Source organism: Aquarana catesbeiana, linkage group LG07 (assembly GCF_042186555.1).
Source record: "Aquarana catesbeiana isolate 2022-GZ linkage group LG07, ASM4218655v1, whole genome shotgun sequence".
Classification (NCBI taxonomy): Eukaryota; Metazoa; Chordata; class Amphibia; order Anura; family Ranidae; genus Aquarana; species Aquarana catesbeiana.
Window position 1 is genome coordinate 293,238,419 of NC_133330.1, and position 23,027 is coordinate 293,261,445.

Consider the following 23,027-nt stretch of genomic DNA (forward strand, 5'->3'; position numbering starts at 1 on the left):
AATGGATAGATGAAAAGGACTAATGCCGCGTACACACGAGCGGACTTTACGGCAGACTTTGCCCGGCGAACGGGATTTGGTCGGACAATTCGATCGTGTGTGGGCTCCAGCGGACTTTGTTTTCTCAAAAGTTGGACGGACTTAGATTTGAAACATGTTTTAAATTAATCCGTTGAAATCGAGTCCGGTCGAAAAGTCCGCCGTCTGTATGCTAGTTCGACGGACAAAAAGCCACGCTAGGGCAGTTATTGGCTACTGGCTATGAACTTCCTTGTTTTAGTCCGGTCGTACGTCATCACGTACGAATTCGACGGACTTTGGTGGATTGTGTGTAGGCAAGTTCGTTCATTCAGAAAGTCCCGTCGTAAAGTACGTCGAAAAGTCCGCCGGGCAAAGTCTGCCGTAAAGTCCGCTCGTGTGTACGCGGCATAACTGTCCACATGTGTGAAATGCTTTTGCAATTTCACACAAATGCTTTGCAATTCTGAGCAGTTATTCTTGTGATCCAATCCCTGCCAGACAGCACAACAAGATCCTCAACCACAACTGCAGATCCTCAACCTCCACTATCTTAGTTTAAACCCCCCTTCAGGTTTGTTTGCTGTCTGTTGTTGTGGGAAATTATATAGTGGATGCAACAGAATGTGAGAGGCATTTTTTCCAAATTAAAGAAAATCCACGTTTAGCACCCATTTATACCATTGCAGCAGGTTAACACATAGACACAAATGCAGCCTTTTTATTAATATGGTCTGCCTAATGCACTAAAGGTGCATGTAGCACTTTTGGTCGAGCACCAAAACGTTAGTGCATTTATGCTTGCTGCGTGGAAAAGTGTTACTACCTACCCACTACTCCAAAGTGTTACTACCGCTGACCACCGTTTATGTTTATAGGTTCAAAAGGTTTCCAGAGTGAAAATAGATTCTTAGTACAGATCCTTCTGGTTCAGTTTTCAGTCCTTTCAAGTTTTCCTTCCTTATATTGAAACCCCAATGAAGGGGGGGGGGGGGGGGGGTTCTTGCCCCCAAAATGTGTTGGCTGTCTTTTTTGGTTCAATTGTGAACTAATAAAATCTCGTTGGACTCTTAGCTTATGGTTTGCCACCCATTCATAAAGGTTTACATGGCGGGCAATAAAAAAGACAACTAACCCTTCCCTATTCTATCCAAAATCAAAAAAAAAAGTTTTAGCTAAAACTTAAGGAACCCCCCACATCATCCCCCACTACACACACACACACACACACACACACACACACACACACACACACACACACACACACACACACACACACACACACACACACTGCCTTGAAAAAGTATTCCTACTCCTTGAAATTTTCCACATTTTGTCATGTTACAACCAAAAACGTAAATGTATTTTATTGGGATTCTATGTGATAGACCAACACAAAGTGGCACATAATTGTGAAGTGGAAGGAAAATGATAAATGGTTTTTACGTTTTTTTTTTTTTTTTTACAAATAAATATGTGAAAAATGTTGCACGCATTTTTATTCAGCCCCCTTTACTCTGATACCTCTAACTAAAATCTAGTGGAATCTAGAGTCCTCCTGTGTGAAATTTATTCTCAGTATAAATACAGCTGTTCTGTGAAGCCCTCAGAGGTTTGTTTGAGAACCTTAGTGAACAAACAGCATCTTGAAGACCAAGGAACACACCAGACAGGTCAGGGTTAAAGTTGCGGAGAAGTTTAAAGCAGGGTTAGGTTAAAGAAAATTATCCCAAGCTTTGAACATCTCACAGAGCACTGTTCAATCCATCATCCGAAAATGGAAAGAGTATGGCACAACTGCAAACCTACCAAGACCTGGCCGTCCACCTAAACTGACAGGCCGGGCAAGGAGAGCATTAATCAGAGAAGCAGCCAAGAAGCCCATGGTAACTCTGGAGGAGCTGCAGAGATCCACATCTCAGGAGGGAGAATCTGTCCACAGGACAACTATTAGTCGTGCACTCCACAAATCTGGCCTTTATGGAAGAGTGGCAAGAAGAAAGTCATTGAAAGAAAGCCAGAAAAAGTCCCATTTGCAGTTTCCGAGAAGCCATGTGGGGGACACAACAAAGATGTAGAAGGTGGTGCTGTGTGGAGACCAAAATTAACTTTTTGGCCTAAATGCAAAACACTATGTGTGGCGGAAAACTAACACTGCACATCACCCTGAACACACCATCCCCACCATGACCAATGGTGGTGGCAGCATCATGTTGTGGGGATGCTTTTCTTCAGCAGGGACAGGGAAGCTGGTCTGAGTTGATGAGAAGATGGAGGAAGCCAAATACAGGGTAATCTTAGAAGAAAACCTGTTGGAGTCTGCAAAAGACTTGAGAATGGGGCCAGAGGTTCACCTTCCATCGGGACAACGACCCTAAACATATAGTCAGAGCTACAATGGAATGGTTTAGATCAAAGCATGTTCATGTGTTAGAATGGCCCAGTCAAAGTCCAGACCTAAATCCTATTGAGAATCTATGACAAGACTTCAAAATTGCTGTTCAGGCACTCTCCATCCAATCTGACAGAGCTTGAGCTATTTTACAAAAAAGAATGGGCAAAAAAATGTCACTCTCTCAATGTGCAAAGCTGGTAGAGACATCCCCAAAAAGATTTGCAGCTGTAATTGCGGTAAAAGGTGGTTCTACAAAGTATTGACTCAAGGGGACTGAATACAAATGCACACCACACTTTTCACATATTTAATTGTAAAAATATTTTGAAAACCATTTTTCATTTTCTTTTCACTTCACAATTATGTGCCACTTTGTGTTGGTCTATCATGTAAAATCCCAGTAAAATACATTTATGTTTTTGGTTGTAACATGACAAAATGTGGAAACTTTCAAGGGATATGAATACTATTTCAAGGCACTGTAAAACATGTTCAGCTTGCCAGCCCTGGGATCCTCTATCTATGCCACACACCATCCCTTCCTATGCCAAAATACACCAGCATATGAGAGTTCTGGCTTTGGAATGTGCTGTGTGGCCAAAATGTTAAGACCTCTGCTAGCAATTTAGTCATTTCTGGCAGGTAAATTAGACAGACCACCAGTTCTCTTTGTGCAGCAGAAATGTTTTCATGCCTTTACAAACATCTGCAATGATCAACATCAGCAAAAAGTTAATACATAGGACATTGTGTACTTTTTTTTTTTTTTTTTTTACTTTTGCTGGCTGTAGCAACTACATTCCATCATGTCTCTGGAGTCCTGAATACATTTTATTGGTTTCTATTCACTGCTTTTCACTTTGACAATAATAAGCAACACCACATCTCAACATTACAAACTCACGTGTCATTTTCAGTAAGTACAACCATACTGGTTAAGGTGTGAAGGACTAAAGCAATCAGAAATGTCTTTTATTTTGAGTAAAACTAATTTTTTTGCCATAAATGCTAAAACACTAATCTTGGGCTCCCTTGTGTGACCTAACATATGATGAAAATGGTGTCTGGCTGCTGGAAACAATGTTGCTCTTTTATATTAAATTAGAATATATATATCTTTTTAATTTGGATGGAGTAAGAGAGGGTTTTTTTTTGCCATCTGTGTCCCCTTGTGGAGATTTCCCTTCACTTCCTGACTTTTAGCCAAAAACTAGTGTCCCTATTGGAAAATTTCCTCCTCTATTCCTGTTCTGGTGATGACCCAGGATTTGGGATTTTCTTTCACCGCCACTTTCAATGATGATAAAAAGGACAAATAGAGAGGAAGAATCTCCCAAATCGGCGGCATAGACAGCAAATCCCTCTTTACGCCATCAAAAATTAAGAACCCCCCCCCCCCCCCCAAAAAAAAACAAAAAACTTGATTATACTTTTAGTCATGCATTGTTTTAGTGTGATAAAGGCAACAGTAAGGTACAAACATTGTGTAGCACTACTAGTATGACTCACTATGTACCTATACTGGTAATATTAAAAGCACTGTAGTTCCTCTAAGGCTCCATTCATACCTGAGCAATCTGCAGCTAGAGCTGCTGCAGCTCATTTTTTTTTTTTTTTTTAGCTTTTTTTTTTTTTTTTTTTAGTGGAGAGTTTTTGGAGAGGCACCATTCATTTGAATGGGCCTCCCTCTGCTCTAAAGAAGAGTATGTACCAAATCTTGGCACAGAGCCAGGAGTGTTTGCAGTTGCAATTTTTGGTACAATTGTAGCGCGTTTTGTTTGACAATCGCACCAAATTTTTTAGATAAGGGCATCACAAACGCGTTCCATGTTTTGCCGCGATTCTGGATTTGTGTGCAGAATTATGGCGACTCCAATCCGGATCGCTCAGGTGTGAACGGAGCCTTAAGAAGCAAAAAAATCACTAGTAGCTAAATAGTGTATTTGTTACAATCTATATATCCTCTTTAAACAAAGGGCAGGTGGTAGCAAGTCAAATGCAGAAAATATTAAGGGTGTTATAAAATATAACCAAAAAAAAAAAAAAAACACTCGCACTACTCTGTCATTTTTCACAGAATTTTTTTTAAAAATGAGTAATAAACCAGACACTGCTGTCCTGCTGGTTGGAATGTACCTATCGCCACCAGGGGGTGCTCTGTCCCTTCTGATATTACAGTATCCAGCTACTTCTATGTAAAGAATGTACAGGGAGGTAGGTGATGTAAATTGATGAACCTCTGGCTAGCAATTGTCATTTATGAAAGCTGCATTGAGGGATGTGAAGCATTTTGCTGCAGAATTTTTTTTGGGTGGGGCGTGCTTTAAGACTATTTTAAAGCTGGCCAAGAAGTCAGATCCATTGCAATTAAACCTTAAGGGCCGTACACACAAGCCGAATATCGGGCGGTTCAATAGAAACTGGCCACCTTTCGACCCAAAAGCCGGCCGAATGTCTGTCTTCTGTCGAAGGGGCATGGCCGAAAAAGCCTGGGGGGGGGGGGTTCCCCCTGTCAGAACACAACAGCTGTGCACTTTAAACGCAAGAAAAGGAAATATATATATTCACAAATTAAAATGTTGTCAGATGTATTTTTATTTAAGTGAAATCATGACATAATAAAGTAATATTGTTTTCAAGGCAAATAAATTATTCCATGGCATCTTCATGGAGAATTCCCCTCCCCCGCCAAAGAGAACCAATCAATTGAAAAAAAAAAAAATCTATATATAAATCTATATACTGTCTATTGGTGTCTTGATATGTGTTGTCTTTACTCTTGATGGAAGAAGAGGGTTTGTGTTTACAGTGCAGAATGTAATGTGCAGGAAACTGGAGAATCGAAAGATAACAAGATTTTGGCACTAATAAAAACAATTGAATGGAGGAAGGAGGAAAAAACGGAGAAAAAAAACACAATAGCTAAGCGGGGGGAGATTGATGTACTAACATTGCGTAGTTAGTACAGCGGCTCCTCCCAAGCATTTCATTTTTGTTTTCGTTCAGCCCGCTGGGTTAAATGAAAAAAAAAACTGCTAGTGTATACCAGGCTTAAGAGTCACCCTACATATTGCATTGTGATTGTACAAGCTCTTTTAGCTCTACCTTCAACTATTGGTTTATTGGATACAAATTGATTGGATAGAATAAATGAGTCCTCATATTGCTTAGTTTGGTAAATAAAAAGTTCAATATACAAAGATTGCATGGCCAGATTGTAAAGTTTATGATGACCCTAAAGCCCTGTACACTCAGGCCACATGTCGGGAGACATCGGCTGGTTCAATAAAAACAGGCCAACGTTCGGCCTGTGTGTATGTCAGTCGGTCCGACAGAAGCCGGCAATTTGGCCGGCTCCTGACGGACAAGCATGCAGGAAAACCAGCAGCCAACCAGCTCCCAATCAGCACTCTCAGCCAATGGCTAAGAGCGCTGATCGGCGTGTTCTGGCAGGGGGGGCATCCCCTTGTCAGAACACAAAAGCTCAACAGGGGAGATCGCTGTACTTCACATAGTGAGTACATGGGCTCCAACCGGAGCTGTCAGTTTTTTTCATTCAACCCGCTATGTTTTTTTTTTTTTTAAATCAAAGAGTTGCTATTGCAAAGTAATAAGCATAACAAAACAATTATTATGATACACTTCAGTTTTTCACATATATATTAGTAGCATATCAAACATCCCTAACACTTAATACACAGATAAAAGTGCATGGTTGTACCAAAGCATAGGCTTTTCTTATCGTCATGTGGTGATATAGCTCGAGTCCGTGTCAGTGGCCTCATCTTTCATACCTTTTCCTCACAATACCTTTATACCTCTCAAACCGCTCATTACCCAGGGCCCCCATTAGTTCTACAAGCAACAAAGTAGCTCAGCCCGCTATGTTGACCAAAAAAAAAAAACTGTTGGTGTGTTCCAGGCTTTAAAGATGGACTCCAAGAGTTATATTTTTTGCAAACTTACATTGGTCCGGCTTTGCTTTATGTAAGTATGATTATCCTATATACCGAGGGCTGCTCGGGACGCTGTAAATCACTGTACTAGCCTGAGCTACATACAGTGAGAGCCGAGATCTTCTGGGTGCTGTGTGAGCGGCTTCTCCTCTGCACTAGGGTTGTCCCGATACCACTTTTTTAGGACCGAGTACAAGTACCGATACTTTTTTTCAAGTACTCGCCGATACCGATTACCGATACTTTTTTTTAAATGTCACGTGACAGTGTGTTTTTTTTTTAACAGTGCTTTCTTTTTTTGTGGGGTGGGGGGGTGGGGAGGGGGTGTACGGTGTATGTGTGTGTGTTTTTTTTTATTATTTATTTATTTATTTACAATTTTTATTTTTTAAAATCATATTTTTTTTATACTTTATTGCAATATGTGTTTTTTTTTTTTTTTTTTTTTTTTTTTAATCAGCCCTGTTGGGGGGCTTTGGTGAGATATCAGGGGTCTTAACAGACCTCTGATATCTCCCCCTTGAGGCAGAGAAAGAGACAGAGGATAGAGATTCCCCAGTCCCTTTCTCTGCAGCCTCAGTTGCACTGAGAATGAATGGAGAGAAGACAGCGGCTCCTCTCCATTCATAAACTGAGACATCGTAATCACAGGAGATTACAATGTTTCAGTTATGTGAATGGACAGAGTCAGCTGACTCTGTCTATTCACAAAGCAAGGAAGAGGAGGACAGCGGAACGGAGGGGGACAGAAAAGGAGAGGGGATCGGAGGTGACAGTCACAGCGGAGAGGCACAGAGAAGGAGAGGGGATCGGAGGGGACAGTCACAGCGGAGAGGCACAGAGAAGGAGAGGGGAACGGAGGGGACAGTCACAGCGGAGAGGCACAGAAAAGGAGAGGGGAACGGAGGGGGACAGCGGAGAGGGACAGAGAAAAGGAGGGGACATGGAGGAGAATGCAGTGACAGTCAGCGGTGAGCGATCACCGCTGTGTCACTAAAGCTGCTGAAAGCCGGCGGGGGGGGAGAATCTTGTAACTCCCCCATGCGCCGATCACAGCTGTCCTCCAGGTATCGGGTGAAGCATCGGGAGCATTTGCCCGAGTACAAGTACTCGGGCAAATGCTCGGTATCGGTGCCGATACCGATACTAGTATCGGTATCGGGACAACCCTACTCTGCACACTTGACCATGGGGGCACCTCAGCCATTCAGAGAATTTTTCAATTAATACAAGGGATTCTTTGATTGGAACAGGTGAAGATTGTGACATCACCTTCTCTCCTCTCCACATAATCCAACCAAAGAACATCTTGTTTTCATGGAAAAAAAATACAATAGGTTTTATGAATGGCAGAGGTAGCAAGTGAACCCTGTTGTCGTATAGAGGGAAAGTCACTTGCACAAAAGCTCTCTGGATATCAGATATGCATTATGCTTTAGGACTCCCTGAAAGATCCTCTACTCACCCAAGATACACCCACACTGTTCTGTATTCTGAAGTGGCAGTAATGGGTAAAGCTGGGTTATCTCAGGAGAGATTAATGGAAGAAAGGATAAAAGATCCCAACCCACATAGTCTGTAGCAGTGCCAGGTTCCTATACAATTGCTGGTTTACCATATATTGATATTATATGATGTGCAGTATTGTATATGAGCCGTAAAAGCAACTTATCATGAAAGAAATGTATGGGTTGATGTTCTGATGTTCTCACTCTCTGAAAAAGCTATTCATCTTTTATGCCGTCCTGCTCACCTCTGTTAATGGACTGCAAGATTATTCCAGGTCAGCTACTCAGAAAATACTGAAACCAGACAAAGGCAGGCATGTAGTTAGATAGATTATATATTATCTATCTATCTATCTGGTAAAATACACCTTTTCTAGGTAATATATTTCTAAAGGTGCTATTGGCATGAAATTTTCACCGCATGTTTGTAACAACCCATGTAATCCATACATACAATAAAACCAAAACAAGTTCAGAAATTAAGTTATGTGTAATAAAATGGAATGACACAGGGAAAAAGTATTGAACGCATGAAGAAAAGGAGGTGCAAAAAGGCATGGAAAGCTAAGACACCAGCTGAAAAGCAATCCTGCCCCTTGTCAGTGCAAATTAACATCAGCTGGTTCAGTCTCAACTGATGGCCTATAAAAAGGTGTCTCATTACCGAGGTGTCAGGCAAGAAACATCTCATGATGGGTAAAAGCAAAGAGCTTTCGCATGACCTTCGCAACCTTATTGTTGCAAAACATACTGATGGCATTGGTTACAGAAGGATTTCTAAACTTCTGAATGTTCTAGTGAGCACTGTTGGGGCCATAATCCGGAAGTGGAAAGAACATTATTTTACCATAAACTGGCCAGGACCAGGTGCTCCTCGAAAGGAGTGAAAATAATTATCAGAATAATTGTACAAGACCAAGGGCCACTTGTGGAGAGCTTCAGAAAGACCTGGAATTAGCAGGTACAATTGTTTCAAAGAAAACAAGTAGTGAAACCCAACCGCTATGGCCTGTATACACGCTCACCACACAAGACTCCATTCCTGAAGAAAAAGCATGTTGAAGCTTATTTAAAGTTTGCTGCACAACATTTAGACAATCCCGTGAAATACTGGGAAGATATAGTCTGGTCAGATGAGACCAAAATTGAACTCTTTGGATGCCATATTACACACCATGTTTGGATGTCAAATGGCACTGCACATCACCCCAAAAACATCCCCATACCAACAGTGAAATTTGGAGGTGGGAACATCATGGTGTGAGGCTGTTTTTCAGCATATGATACTAGCAAACTTCATATCATTGAAGGAAGGATGAATGGAAAAATTGTACAATTATTCGAAATACAAAGACAAGGAAACTCTCAATTGGCTTCAAAAAATAAAATAAAGCTGCTAGAATAGCCCAGCCAATCACCTGACTTGAATCCAATAGAAAATCTATGTAAAAAAAACTAAAGATCAGAGTTCATAGAAGAGGCCCAGCGAACCTTCAAGATTGGAAGACTGTGTGAAAGAATGGGCCAAAATCAAACTTGAGCACAGCATGTGACTTGTTTCTCCATACAGGAGGCATCTTGAAGCTGTCATTACCAACAAAGGATTTTTTACCAAGTATTTAATAAATTTCAGTTCGTGTGTTCAATATTTTTTCCCTGTGTCATTCCATTTTAGTACGCATAACTTCATTTCTGAACTTATTTGTTTTGGTTTCTTTGTATGTATGGATTGCATGGGTTGTTACCAACGTGTGGATAATTCTTTGTCAATAGCGCCTTTAGGAATATGTTTACCTAGCAAAATGGTGACGTGTTCGATACTTATTTTACTTGCTGTGTGTGTGTGTGTGTGTGTGTGTATATATATATATATATATATATATATATATATATATATATATTTACAGTTTCCTTATGCCGGGGCCTTTTAAAGAAAGACTATCATGGGGAAAAAAGAAAACTGCAGTATTTCTAAAGTCTAAACACCTAAAGGGGCTCGACATACCTGCAGTTGCCTCCCATACCCTTCTGAATCCCAGACACTTCTGACAGGCAAAGCTTCAGGACTTCTTGTTAGTGACAAAGCCGACTCACCTCTTCTTACCTCCATCAAATATATATTGGTCAGTGGGGCTGCCCTTCAAAATGATGGATCAAAAGGAGTGGTTGGGGGTGGAGCTTACAGCGGTTTCTGACTCTACTTGGAAGTGTCAGCGCTTCACCTGTCAAAACAGCCTCGGCAACCACAGGAAGATTTTGGGGGCTGCTGCAGGAAATTTTCACCTCTGGGTTCCTGCAACAGTTTTTTTTTTCTGATATAAACTCATGTTTATTTTTATTACATTTTAGATCAGATCTTTTGTGCTTTATCAGATCTCCATAATGAGTGGAAGCAAACTGCTGTGAGAAACTATTCATCTGCATGTGGTGCCAATTTTAATCAGATAACAAATGCAGATATTTTCCAACTTTTTTTTTTTTTGTTCTGTCACATCCACATAGAAAAATGATGTTTGTTAACAGTAAAAGCTACATTTTGCCTAAAGACAAAAGGGCGTGTGTCAGCATTAGTAAATTACTTTATTACTTTGATATGAAAAATCTTTCTTGCCAGTGATAAATATTTCTTCAAAAGTTCCTCATGTGTCCTAAAGCCTGGGCAAAGTTCACATGGTTCCCAATTTCCATGTGCCTAGTGGGTGTTTCACATCATTAAAAACTGTAAACAATATATTTTCTTTAGTCATGAAGACCTTGTCAGGTGGACTGGCAGCAAGATTATAAAATCCTCAGGACACCAGTACAACCTATGTATGTAATACGTACATGTACCTATATAAACTATGCATGCAAGTACATTTTTATTTAAGCATTAACACATCAATTAACATTAAAGTGATCTTATTTATACAGTTTGGTAAAAATAAATAAAGGTTTAAAAGAGTATAGTTTTCTTTTTATAATACAATGTTCTTTTCCTATAGATCCCATCAGCTCCTAGTCCTGTTGCAGATTTCTCCGCCATCAAAGAACTGGACTCCTTAAATAATGAAATTGTTGAATTGCAAAGGTGAGTGCAAGCAATATATATATATATATATATATATATATATATATATATATATATATATATATATATAGGAAGGATGGCTGGAAAGAAGGCAAGCCAGCGGAGGCATATTTTTTTGTTCTGCTGGGAAACCTCGGCTCCTGTCATACATGCAGATGTTAATTTGACATGTACCACCTACCTAAACATTGTTGTTGACCAAGTACACCCCTTCATGGAAATGGTATTCCTTGATGGCAGTGGCCTTTTACAATAGGATAATGCACCCTGCTACACTGCAAAAATTGTTTAAGAATGGTTTGAGGACCACCACAAATTTGAGGTGTTGACTTAACCTCCAAATTCTTCAGATTTCAATCCAATTGAGCATCTGTGGGATGTTCTGGAAAAACAAGTTCGATCCATGGAGGCCCCACCTTGCAACTTACATGACTAAAAGGATCTGCTGGTGACAGCTTGGTGTCAAATACTACAATATTTCCTCAGAGGTCTAGTGTAGTCCATGCTTTGACAGGTCAGGGCTGGTTGTTGGCAAATGGGGGACCTACTTACTATCAGGTGGGTGGACATAAAGTTATGGATGATTGTTGTACGTTCACTTGTATGGAAGACTTATATGGAAGAAGCAAAGCACGATCTGATCTCAGACGTTTAACCCTTTTGCTGCCAGGTCCATTCACCGTACGGGTCTTCTTAGACCTTTCATGTCTCATAAAGAGAACCTGTCACCTAAAAATCACCACATGTGATGGGGGGGGGGAAAAAGAGTTGCACCCAAGCACATAAAGCCCCCCCTCCAAAAAATTTTTTTTGAGGCCCTCCCACCCCCACATATACGCATGTTATATAGTTACATGTACAAACGTAAACGCAGGTGTTGGGTGCCTACGCATGAAAACGTCAATTGTGATACACCTTTGCGGTAATATCGTGTGACCATGAAAAATTGGAACTACCACTATTTTATTCTCTAGGGTGTCTGCTTTTATAAAATATGTTTGAGGGTTTTGTGGTATCTTCAGGCCTAAAAAAGATTTTTTTAAACATGTGCAAAATACACAAAAAGCGAAAAGGTTAAAGGTGTGACTAAATTCCAAGAACAAAGATTTTAATTATTTCTGCTTACCGATGCTCAGATGTGTTTGCTGCATTTATGTCAGGTTTCTTTTCCTTTGCACTCACCTGGTAATCCTGCCAGTAGCACATTTCCTATACTATAAGGACCGCCTCATTCATTTTACTATATGCATTGGGGAACAGTGTTGTTGCCTTAGGACAGGAAGTGTACAAGAACTACAGGATATCCCACTCTCCTATCGTTAATGTGAGGGGGTGTTCTGTAGCTCAGAAGACTGGGTGGGGCTGATAACACTGCTTTAGCTAATATTGCAGAGTACACAAGGCAGCACTGGATTTATGGCAGGATCAGTAAGTTTTTTGTTTGCACTTATTGAGCAGATATAACAAAACACATTTAATGGTTATCAGACCGAAAGGGAGCAAATAAGAGAAGTTCATAGTTAGGGTTTACGTATTTTTTAACTGACCTCAAATGTCCTTTTTGTCCACTTTTTGTTATAGTAAAATAAAACTATTTAAATTGAATCATTGAAGTATTCCATTGCCTTAGGGGATCAGGAAGGAATTTTGTACCCTATCAGAGTAAATGGGACCATCATTTTAAAAGGTCTTTTTTTTTTTTTGCCTCCATGGACATTTTTCAACTTCTGTATGTAATGTAGAAATAAACAATGCTTTGGTATAGATTTCCTCTTAACAGGCTAATCTGTGAAACAATGGTATGAAAGCAGAACTGCTTTTTGTTTATTTTTTTTGCAGAAGAGATTCTGTATGTTTCTTCTATAATAAAATCTAATTTTCTGCCTGCCAGCAATTTTCTTCATGTTGTACAATGAGCCATGCATACGAAGCTCATTGTACAATCTCAGCATGCTGTGCCTGCTGGGTTGACGTATCTCCTGTGCAAATGTGTGGATGTTGCATCATCCTGGGCTAGCCAATTAAGATGGCTAAAGACTTCAGATGGAAGTAGCAGCAATATATCAATGAGGGAGTTGCAGATGTCACATCGCTGGAGGAGTGTTTTTGGGAGATAAATGTGCCAGTGTGTGCAAAAAAAGCCCATGCCAGCCAAAAAGGTTTATTCTCTGATTTATTATGCCCATTCTCCTCTGACATCAACAAGGCATTTTTGTCCACACCACTGCAGCTCACTGGATATTTTCTCTTTTTCGGACCATTCTCTGTAAAGCCCAGAGATAGTTGTGTGTGAAAATCCCAGTAGATCAGCAGTTTTAGAAATACTTAGACCAGCCAGTCTGGCACCAACAACCATGTCATGTTTAAAGTCACTTAAATACCCTTACTTTCCCATTATGATGCTCGGTTTGAACTTAAAGAAAGACGTCTCCACCACATCTACATACCTAAATGCATTGAGTTGCTGCCATGCGGTTGCCTGCTAAGCAATTTGCTTTACCAACCTACTGAAGTGGTCGGTGAGTGCATACTGTATATACTGTATATATTACTGACTTCACCATTCTGCCAACAGAAAGCCACATCTGTCCAACAAAGAAAGAATTTGTAGGTAAATTTACTTAGGATAAGTTTTGATCACAAAGGTATAGATAGCCCCCAGACTTGAAAGGGTTAATATTCTTTGCCTACCCCAGGCCTGTGAAGCTCAGACGCAGCTGCCCATTATGGCAGGGCCTGGGGAGGACTGCAAAGGATACTGCAAGTGCCGGAGGAAAAACCTGTGATGGCTCTTGGTGTGTCAACCAGTGTTCACTACATTTTCTGACAGCAGATCTATATACCGTATTTTTTGTCGCTGCCAGAATACCAATTCCTGGCTACAATTGATTCATATCCTTAGCTATATTATTGTAATGAAACCAGATTGTTGACTATGACTGCTCTCAGCACAGTGACTTAATGGTTTATCTCCCTGGTTACAGTGTACTACGGGGATTTCTCTTTCTTAGAAGTGCATAGCGCTGTCTTTAGAAAGTTAGTGTTCCATGATTTGTGCAAAAAATAAACAATAATATAGAAATACAAATCTTCCTTGGAATAAAAAAAAAAAAAAAAAAGAAAGAAAGAAAAGCTTTACTAAAAGGGAAATATTTAGCACAGGGGACAGTCATTGACATCCTTCTGAGAATGCTAGTTGCCTGTCAACATCACTAGAACAAGTATGCAAGCCATATCCTGGTTCGGCCGTTATAACACATTGAAAATAAACGCAATGCCTAGGCTACTGTACTTGTTACAGGCATTACCAATCAGAATACCCCGGGCTTACTTCCACTCTGTGTGTAAACGGTTTAATCAAATTTATATGGCATTGCAAACATCCACATATTGGTAAGAATATGTTGCTTAGGCCCAAACTTAAAGGTGGTTTGGGTTTCCCTGATCCAGCCTTATACTATAACGGTGGTCCATATGATGAGGGTGGTAGACTGGTGGAGGCACAAGACCCAAAAATTGTGGGTCACGCTTGAACAAAAGGCAGCAACAGCACCACTTGCAGGTTGACTATCGGCACATACCTTGCTTTCTAGCTCATCCAATCCTTTGAACCATTGGAATCCTTTCAACCATTGCTCTTCAGCGATCTAATTTTTTGCATTCGCTGTCTAACCCCACGTTATTCCTAAGGAAGCTACATCCTTTTGTGGAGATGTGTCTTGGAGAGGGCCCTATTCGGGGAACACCACCCACCTCCTACAAATCTCTCATAGAACTACGGGTACGGACTGAACCTTCCTTCCTTGTTAAATGGGATAGGGACTTATGAGTCACTTTCTCCGATCCTCAAAAAGAGTGCATTCTCTTTTTTTTTTTCATACAAGTCTTCTCTATGTAGCAGATACCAGGAATCCACTTACAAAATAGTGACCCGCTGCTATAGGACCCCATCAGTTCTCGCCAAGTTATTTCCCCAACAAAGTGATCGCTGCTGAAAGTGTGATACATGTGCGGGCAATCTCTTGCACGTTTTTGGGGTATGTCCTGTTTTGCGTACATTCTGGCAACCAGTGCTTCAACTAATTCACAGATTTACAGACATCTCCCAACATAATGATTCTGCAACAGTTTAGCTTAATCTTACTCCCCATTCCAGGAAGCGCTACTAGTCCCTACTCAAACACTTGTTAAATGCGGCTCGCGCTTGTATCCCTAGCATGTGGAAACATCAAGCTGCCCCGACGACTGCCCTGACTTTGGCTCTTAGAAACCAGACTGAGGAACATAAGACCAGATGGTTCTACTGGGACCTCTTTCGTTTCTCTGATGAATACCCTCAGTATGTATGAACTGTCTCATTCCAACCTCATGATGGGCTACTCGTGGGGTAATTCTACTGACTTGCTCCACCAGTGGTGACTCAACTGAGTCCCCCCACCCCCCCTCCTTTTTTTTTTTTCTCCCTTTCTTTCTGCTTGTTCATTTCTTTACCTAGATCCTTGTTAAAACAAATCATCTTTTGGCATGCACAAATCCAGGCATGTGTATACACATGGTTTCTGCATATTTTTATTTAGTCATTGTAAGACACTTTTTATGCGCTGAATTTTGCTCAGCACTTTGCTCTGTGATCACTAGTGGAACCTCTGCCAGCTTACATTGACTTATTTGGCTTGATGTAAGATACACCAGCATGTTGTGTCTTTTTGATTGATGCAGTTTTGTTTTTGTATGAACACTGTTTTCTCTTCTATGTTTTTGTCAGATTCTGTTGTTTACTGTCTTGCACTGACCTGAAATGTACACTGTGCAACTGTATGCAGTCCATGTACTATATCATTGCTATCTGATGCAAGCCAATAAATAATTAAAAAGAACAAGTATGCAGCCAGTTAAAGTGGTTGTAAAGGCAGCAGCCCTCCCAGTCTCCCCCAACACTTACCTCAGCCCCTTTTCGATCCAGGGATGTGCACAAGAACAGCAGCTCTCCTGGGTCTCTTCCTCCTTATTGGGTGAGACACCAGATATCAATCACAGCCAGTAAGCCCATGAGAGAGCAGTGGCCGAGCCACGCTTCGTGTGTCAATAAATACATAGAGCAGCGGCTTGGGATCAAGCCTGCTTGAGTTCCCCCGTAGCAAGCAGCAAAGTGCTATAACATTTACCTGCCATTTGCCTATTTGTTGCTGACTCAGAATGACCTTACTACTCTCTAGCTTGCTGCCCTCCAAGAACCCTGCTTGGGCCTTACTACTCCCTTGCCTGCTACCTGCCATGACCTCTGCCTGGACACAGCTACTCTCTTTTCTACCTTCTTGTGAACTCTCTCTACACAATTGCCCTTCTACTCCAAAAAAACCCCATGGTAGGGTGATCCTGGGGGCTGTGACCTGGTACCAGTTTACAGCAAAGACAATTATTGTCCGAAGAAGCTCTGGGGAAGACTAAGGCGTTGGCCCACGATTTTGTACTACAAAATCGTATGACAAGTCATTCTCCATGATTTTCAATGACTACCATTCATATTGGCACGACTAAGTCGTGCCAACTTCAAAGTAGTCCCTGCACTACTTTGGTCCAACTTTCATGCGAGTTGTACTCTATAGACCTCAATGTTAAACCCTCAAGTAGCATGGAAATCGTACCTGAATAATATAGACACAATTTCAGTACGACTTTGTAAGCATAAGCTGTAAGCACAAGCCTCATACCATGTATGTTTTCATTTGTTAATGCCAAAGTTGTGGCAAAGTCGTACAAAGTAGTACTGCTCCCAAATCGCGGCAAAATAGCGGCCGCAAAATCGCGGTAAAATCTCGCGACTTTGAAGTCGTTTAAGTGTGAAAGGGGCCTAACTGGTATTTAGATTCTGCTCCTTGGGTGACAGCTGCCAGCGGGAACCATAGCATGCACAATGACATCCTTTCATTTTAACACTTTTTCACTGACAGAACAAGTACAGTCTCTATCTTTACTCTGATTTTAATGGTATACTTGTCCCAAGTCAGGACCTTAAAAAATATTGAAACCAGTGGATCTGAAAAAAAGAGGCAAGCAGCTAGCATTTCAGAAGAGGGTCAGCAATAGCAGCCCCTGTTCTCTCCTGACTAGTTTACTTATGGAGGTTTATTTTTAGGGTTGCAGAGCTTCTTTCCTGTCAGTTTTTTTTTCTTTTTAATGATTTTCAGCACAGATACCCATTAGCATTTTGTCACCCATCTGTCCTTTGTTTTTTTTTTCTTATGCAGAAACAAAGGAGAGATGAAGTCTTTTGTAGCAATAATGGAAATCTATTTTGAATACTCCCCATGCTTGCCGATGGGAAGAATATTGTTGTAATCAGTGCATACCCTAGAACAGGCTTATTTCACACATGCAAAAAAAAAAAAAATCAGTTGCTGTGTTAATTTAGGAGTGAAGAAAGTTGCTGATTTGCTTCTATAGCCCCTTTGTCTCTTATAGGCCTTTGGCTTTCCCATATATTAGAATGCATACAGACTGAACCTAATAAAACTACTATTTACTTAAAGCTACCAGCCCCATTCTGAAATGCTAGCACGAGAAACTACAAATAAGACCCATCCCATTGTACACAATGTCTAGTCAGTTATTAATTAAAGCAGAACTTCACCCTTTCTTTTTTTTTTTTTTTTTGAGGGGGAGCGGCTACCTAGTTTTATCAGGTACTTGCTCCCTTTTCTGCTCATACCGCCTAGGTGATCGGGGCGAATATTCTCACACATGTACAGTGGGGAGTCACAGACGGCTTCCCTTAGTAAACATGCAGGGCACCCATAGACCGGTGAAGAACCAGCCCGGGTGGTGGAACCTTGGACAGGTAAGTGTCCTTTTTATAAGCATAGGTTCACATTGGTCTGATTTGGCATGTCAAATCACATGCCAAATTGGTGGCTATTGCTGCAATTTAATCAATGCCGCACTGATTCCCAAAAGTAGTTCCTGCACTACTTTTGGTGACTTCGGGTGCGATTTTAATAGACATCTGTGCAGAAACCCGCATTACCAGGTTGAAATCGTGCAAGCTCAGCTGAACTTGCACCATTTCTAACCCGCAGCAATGTGAACCTAGGCTAAAAGTCAGCAGCTACAGTGTTTGTAGCTGCTGACGATTCCTTATTTTTTTTTGAGATTGAAGAGCCTCTTTAAGTACTTTGTGCAGACATTACCCAAATTTAACCCCAAACCTAACTCTAAAGCATGTCCTAGCATTATCTTTTTTTTTTCTTTGCTCCTGCAGCAAGAAAGTGCTTTTATTTTTCTATGACATCATCGCCAGGCTTGGATAATCTTGCAAGGTACTACTGAAAGCTTAGTTCCTGTGTAGGCACACCCTCAGAACTACATCACCCAAGAGCCTTTTTATCTACACAAAGATTGTGAGTCAAGGTAGCAGAATTGTTTTGCTGGCAAAGAAATCGAGTTCTAAGGCTCAGTAGAAAGAGCTGACAACAATTCTTAATATTTCAGTGAAGCAGAGGCAGCGTTTTAAGCTCACTGCAGGAAGGAAGTTAGGAGCTCATTGGATTTTAGACAGACAAACAGAAACCTTCTTGCATAGTTTTTAACCCCTTGTTAACTTGGCAACCAGGCCTTTAAGGAGATCTTAATGCTGAAGTTTTTTCCTGTGCTTCCTGATCACTGTGACTGTCAGTGACAGTAGTCACATGATCAGGAGCCCATCCCACCGGTTCCCGATTGTAAACGGTGACTGGGAGCTGTTGGTGACACCTAGATCACAGTGCTGGAGGTGTGCGATTGAGTGTGCTTGCAGCACAAAACGGTGATGCTCGCTGTACTTATATGTGTGGCAGCATGGTGTTAAAGCCCACCACCATTCTGCCACATATGCTGTATATGCGTACGCCTGGCAGGAAGGAGTTAAAAAGAATAAACATAGAGAGTTATGCATGTATTGGATAGATTGTACTTCATAATGATACATGTCTTCCTTCATTATGATACCTTAGGTTAAAACCTCAATACCGTTGTTCTTTGCAATGTTAAGTTGTCTCATAAAATTGCAGGGTTGGTAAGCAGTAAACCTGTTCTTGGTGTTAATCTAACAATTGCTATGGGATTCCATGCTTACTAGACACTTGTGACTTCTGTCACACATCCCCTGGGTGCGATGCAGTCATTAACTGCTTTGGAACTGTACTTCTATGTTGCCTGTTTCATTAACTTCCGATAAGTATTGACAAAAGCATCTTCCTGACCTTCTGGTGATGGACATTTCTGGGATCCCAGGATTCGTTAAACCTTTGATCTCCTACCATTAGTCTGCAACATTTTTGCTGTGCTTCGTACCCAGCCCTGGGACCAGGTCTCTCAAGGATTATGAACCTTTAAAGAAACTGCCTTCCAGCATTTTGTTTCATGTCTGCAGTTCATAGCCTACATTACCTCAGTCTTTATCTGTTTTTACATTATTTAAGCGTTATTCTCTCTCAGATGACAATGGAGCGTGAGTAATGATCAATTAAAATGCTACGCGCTGTGCGCGACTGCTTGAAAACGCCATTCCATCGCTCTTCAGACTTTCATGGGTGAGTGTGCAGAGATGGGGTTATATGTGATGAAGACTTGAATGTTTTGTCTGTATGAGTCTGGCAATTAAAGGTTTAAAGTATATACAGTATGTAGCCAAATCTTTGTGGAAGAATTCAAAAACCTTGTCTGTCTGTTTTAATGCTCTCTTTGTCCCCACTGTGAGGATTTATGTTCTTTATTATTCCCGGTGACCATAGTCAAAGGGAGTTATAGGGAATACAAAATTTTTCACAGAAACAGGAGGTGATGGTTAATCTAACAATGGTGACCCTCAGTGGCAAATGCCTAAGAGGGGACATCTTCTTACTTTAGAAAGATTTCCTCTCACTTCCTTTTGTTTGTCTACTACCCAGTCCGGGATCATGCGAGTATAGGAGGAGGAGCAGCAGGATGTCACCCATCACAGCCAGGGTACTGCTTGCCTGAGGGGGGACGCTGTGATAGGACAGCCCGAGGCTGACCAGTCAGATGCTTCCCCAGTAGTGAAACCTAACAGGCTTGTCACAGCCAAACTCGAAGCCTAAAGCTTAGGAGACTGCCAGGATCTGTATTATCCGGCCTGTCATCCAGCCAGTGATTTGCATAAAGTGATATTAAAGTCTTGTTTTCTTTCTTTTGTTTAAAAATAACAAATGTGTCATACTTACCTGCTCTGTGCAGTGGTTTTGCACAGAGCAGCCCAGATCCTCCTTTTCTCTGGTCCCTCTTCGGTGCTCCTGGCCCCTCACTCCTGTTGAGTGCCCCCACAGCAAGCAGTTTGCTATGGGGCCACCCGAGCCAAGCCACTGCTCTGTGTGTCCATTCAGACATGGAGCTGCGGCCTGGCCCTGCCCCCTCTCACTCCTCAATACCTCACTGACTTTGACAGCAGCGGGAGCCAATGGCGCTTTGATGCTGTCTCAGCCAATGAGAAGGGAGAGTCCGGAGAGCCGAGTCTCTCATGTAACATCGCTGGATCAAGATGTGGCTCACGTAAGTATTAGGGGGCTGATGCACACAGAAGGCTTTTTATCTTAATGCATTGAATGAATCAAGATAAAAAAAAAAAATGTCTGCCTTTACAACCACTTTAAAGTAAAACTAAAGGAACTGGGATTTCAGAAGAAATATTCTATGTTCTAACTCTTAGATGCTATGGCGGTAACTTGGCTTGCTCCACAGGTTGAAGGACTTTGAATACTGGCAGGGTAGCCACGGACTGTAAGTTGTTTTTTTTTTTTTTTTTTAATGGTACCTAGTGGTGTTCTCCTGCAGGTTGCACTATCCTCAGTAGTTGATCTAAAGCAGAGCTCCTCCAATGAATGCAGAGAAAGGGACTTTACAGTGAGCACAAAAAGATCCTACTTGTAACATCTGTGCTCTGAATTTCTTTCAGTCCCCTCGATTCTTGTTGGTGAAATCCATTGCATCTTTGTTTTTTGTAGAGTGCTCTTGGCTTGCAGACTGTGCTTAAAAATAACAATTACTTTTTTTCCTGAAAAATGAACATCCTTAAAGGTATTTAAGCACTTCTTCCTCTAATATCACCGAGGCATCCTCCCTTTCCACAGTCTTTTGTCTTAATGTTGTTTACAGCCTTTGGCAGAAGTTAGACCAAAAAAACTAAGGAGTTCATACTTCCTCTTATATGGTAAATCCTACCCTATTAAAATGGAAGGATAACTAAGGGATTCCCAGAGTGTCTGTTAATCCCTTTAAATTTGTCCAGTCATGCAATAGCTGTCTTTTTGAAAAAGTTGATATTGTAAGAATGTAGATTGTGGGAGGATCTCTGCACCCAAAATAAACGGCGGCTGCGTACTGCTGCCCAGAGTAATGAATGGCTGCATATGCGTTCAAACAGCAACTTGAGTAATCCTTTGCATGTACAGTCATGCTCATAAGTTTTCATACCCTGGCAGAATTTATGATTTCTTGGCCATTTTTCAGAGAATAGAAATGAGAACACAAAAACATTTCTTTCACTCATGGCTAGTGTTTGGCTGAAGCCATTTATTATCAATCAACTGTGTTTACTCTTTTTAAATCATAATGGCAACAGAAACTACCCAAATGACCCTGATCAAAAGTTTACATACCCCAGTTCTTAACCAATTAAGGACCGAGCCTCTGAGATTTGGTGTTTACAAGTTAAAAAACGTTTTTTTTGCTTGAAAATGACTTACAACCCCCAAATATTATATATATTTTTTCTAACACCCTAGAGAATAAACAAAAGCACTTTTTTGGAAAAAATACACTTTTTTGAATTAAAAATGTGTGGTTTGAACGTTTTCATATGTGGACGCTGCTCAGGTATGCGTTCACTTCTGCACGCGAGCTCGGCGGAATGAGGCGCGTTTAAAAAAAAAAAAAATTAATAAATAAATGGCTTTCCTAACCATGAGTGAAAGAAATTTTTTTGTGTTATTCATATTCTCTGAAAAATGGCCAAGAAATCATAAATTCTGCCAGGGTATGTAAACTTATGACCACAACTGTATATGGATGTACAACCCTGGATGGAGAAAGTCTGTGTCGAGTGTTACGCATGCGCAGGTTTGCACAAGTAGTGGCATAAACCTTCATACAGCCATGCACAGATATTTAATACCACAAGCAACTATATACACAGCATCTGTGTATCCCAGGTCGGCATGGACCGATACCAGTTTCCTTTTTTTTAATTGACAATTTTTATTCAATTTTTTTTTTTTTTTCCAATGTACAACATAAACTATTTTCTTAAAGGCTGAGTACGAGAATAGTTTTTCTCAAGTACTCGCCGATACCAATTACTCATACCTATTTTGGATGCTAGTGATGCACCGAATGGGTTTTTTGGTGCCGAAACCGATAATAAATCTTCCTTGATCCTGAAAACGAAACCGATACTGAAACAGCAGCGAAACCGAAAGTGACTGTTTTTAAAAAATATTTTTATACAGGAGATAGAGACTGGGGACATGGTACAGGAGATTGTCAAAGACTGGGGACATGGTACAGGAGATGGTCAAAGACTGGGGACATGGTACAGGAGATGGTCAGAGACTGCAGACATGGTACAGGAGACGGTCAGAGACTGCAGACATGGTACAGGAGACGGTCAGAGACTGCAGACATGGTACAGGAGACGGTCAGAGACTGCAGACATGGTACAGGAGACGGTCAGAGACTGCAGACATGGTACAGGAGACGGTCAGAGACTGCAGACATGGTACAGGAGACGGTCAGAGACTGCAGACATGGTACAGGAGACGGTCAGAGACTGCAGACATGGTACAGGAGACGGTCAGAGACTGCAGACATGGTACAGGAGATGGTCAGAGACTGCAGACATGGTACAGGAGACGGTCAGAGACTGCAGACATGGTACAGGAGACGGTCAGAGACTGCAGACATGGTACAGGAGGCGGTCAGAGACTGCAGACATGGTACAGGAGACGGTCAGAGACTGCAGACATGGTACAGGAGACGGTCAGAGACTGCAGACATGGTACAGGAGACGGTCAGAGACTGCAGACATGGTA

The 23,027-nt window shown here is 41.2% G+C and overlaps 1 protein-coding gene across 6 annotated transcripts in view; it reads left to right on the forward strand.

Annotated features, from left to right (window-relative positions):
• EPS15 (epidermal growth factor receptor pathway substrate 15) overlaps nt 1-23,027 on the forward strand; it is a 226,143-nt gene that overhangs the window by 117,739 nt on the left and 85,377 nt on the right. For all 6 annotated transcript variants that reach the window (XM_073593554.1, XM_073593549.1, XM_073593550.1 and 3 more), the window contains one exon: nt 10,862-10,947. In XM_073593554.1, coding sequence (XP_073449655.1) covers nt 10,862-10,947 — 86 coding nt within the window. The remainder of the gene's footprint in view (nt 1-10,861; nt 10,948-23,027) is intronic.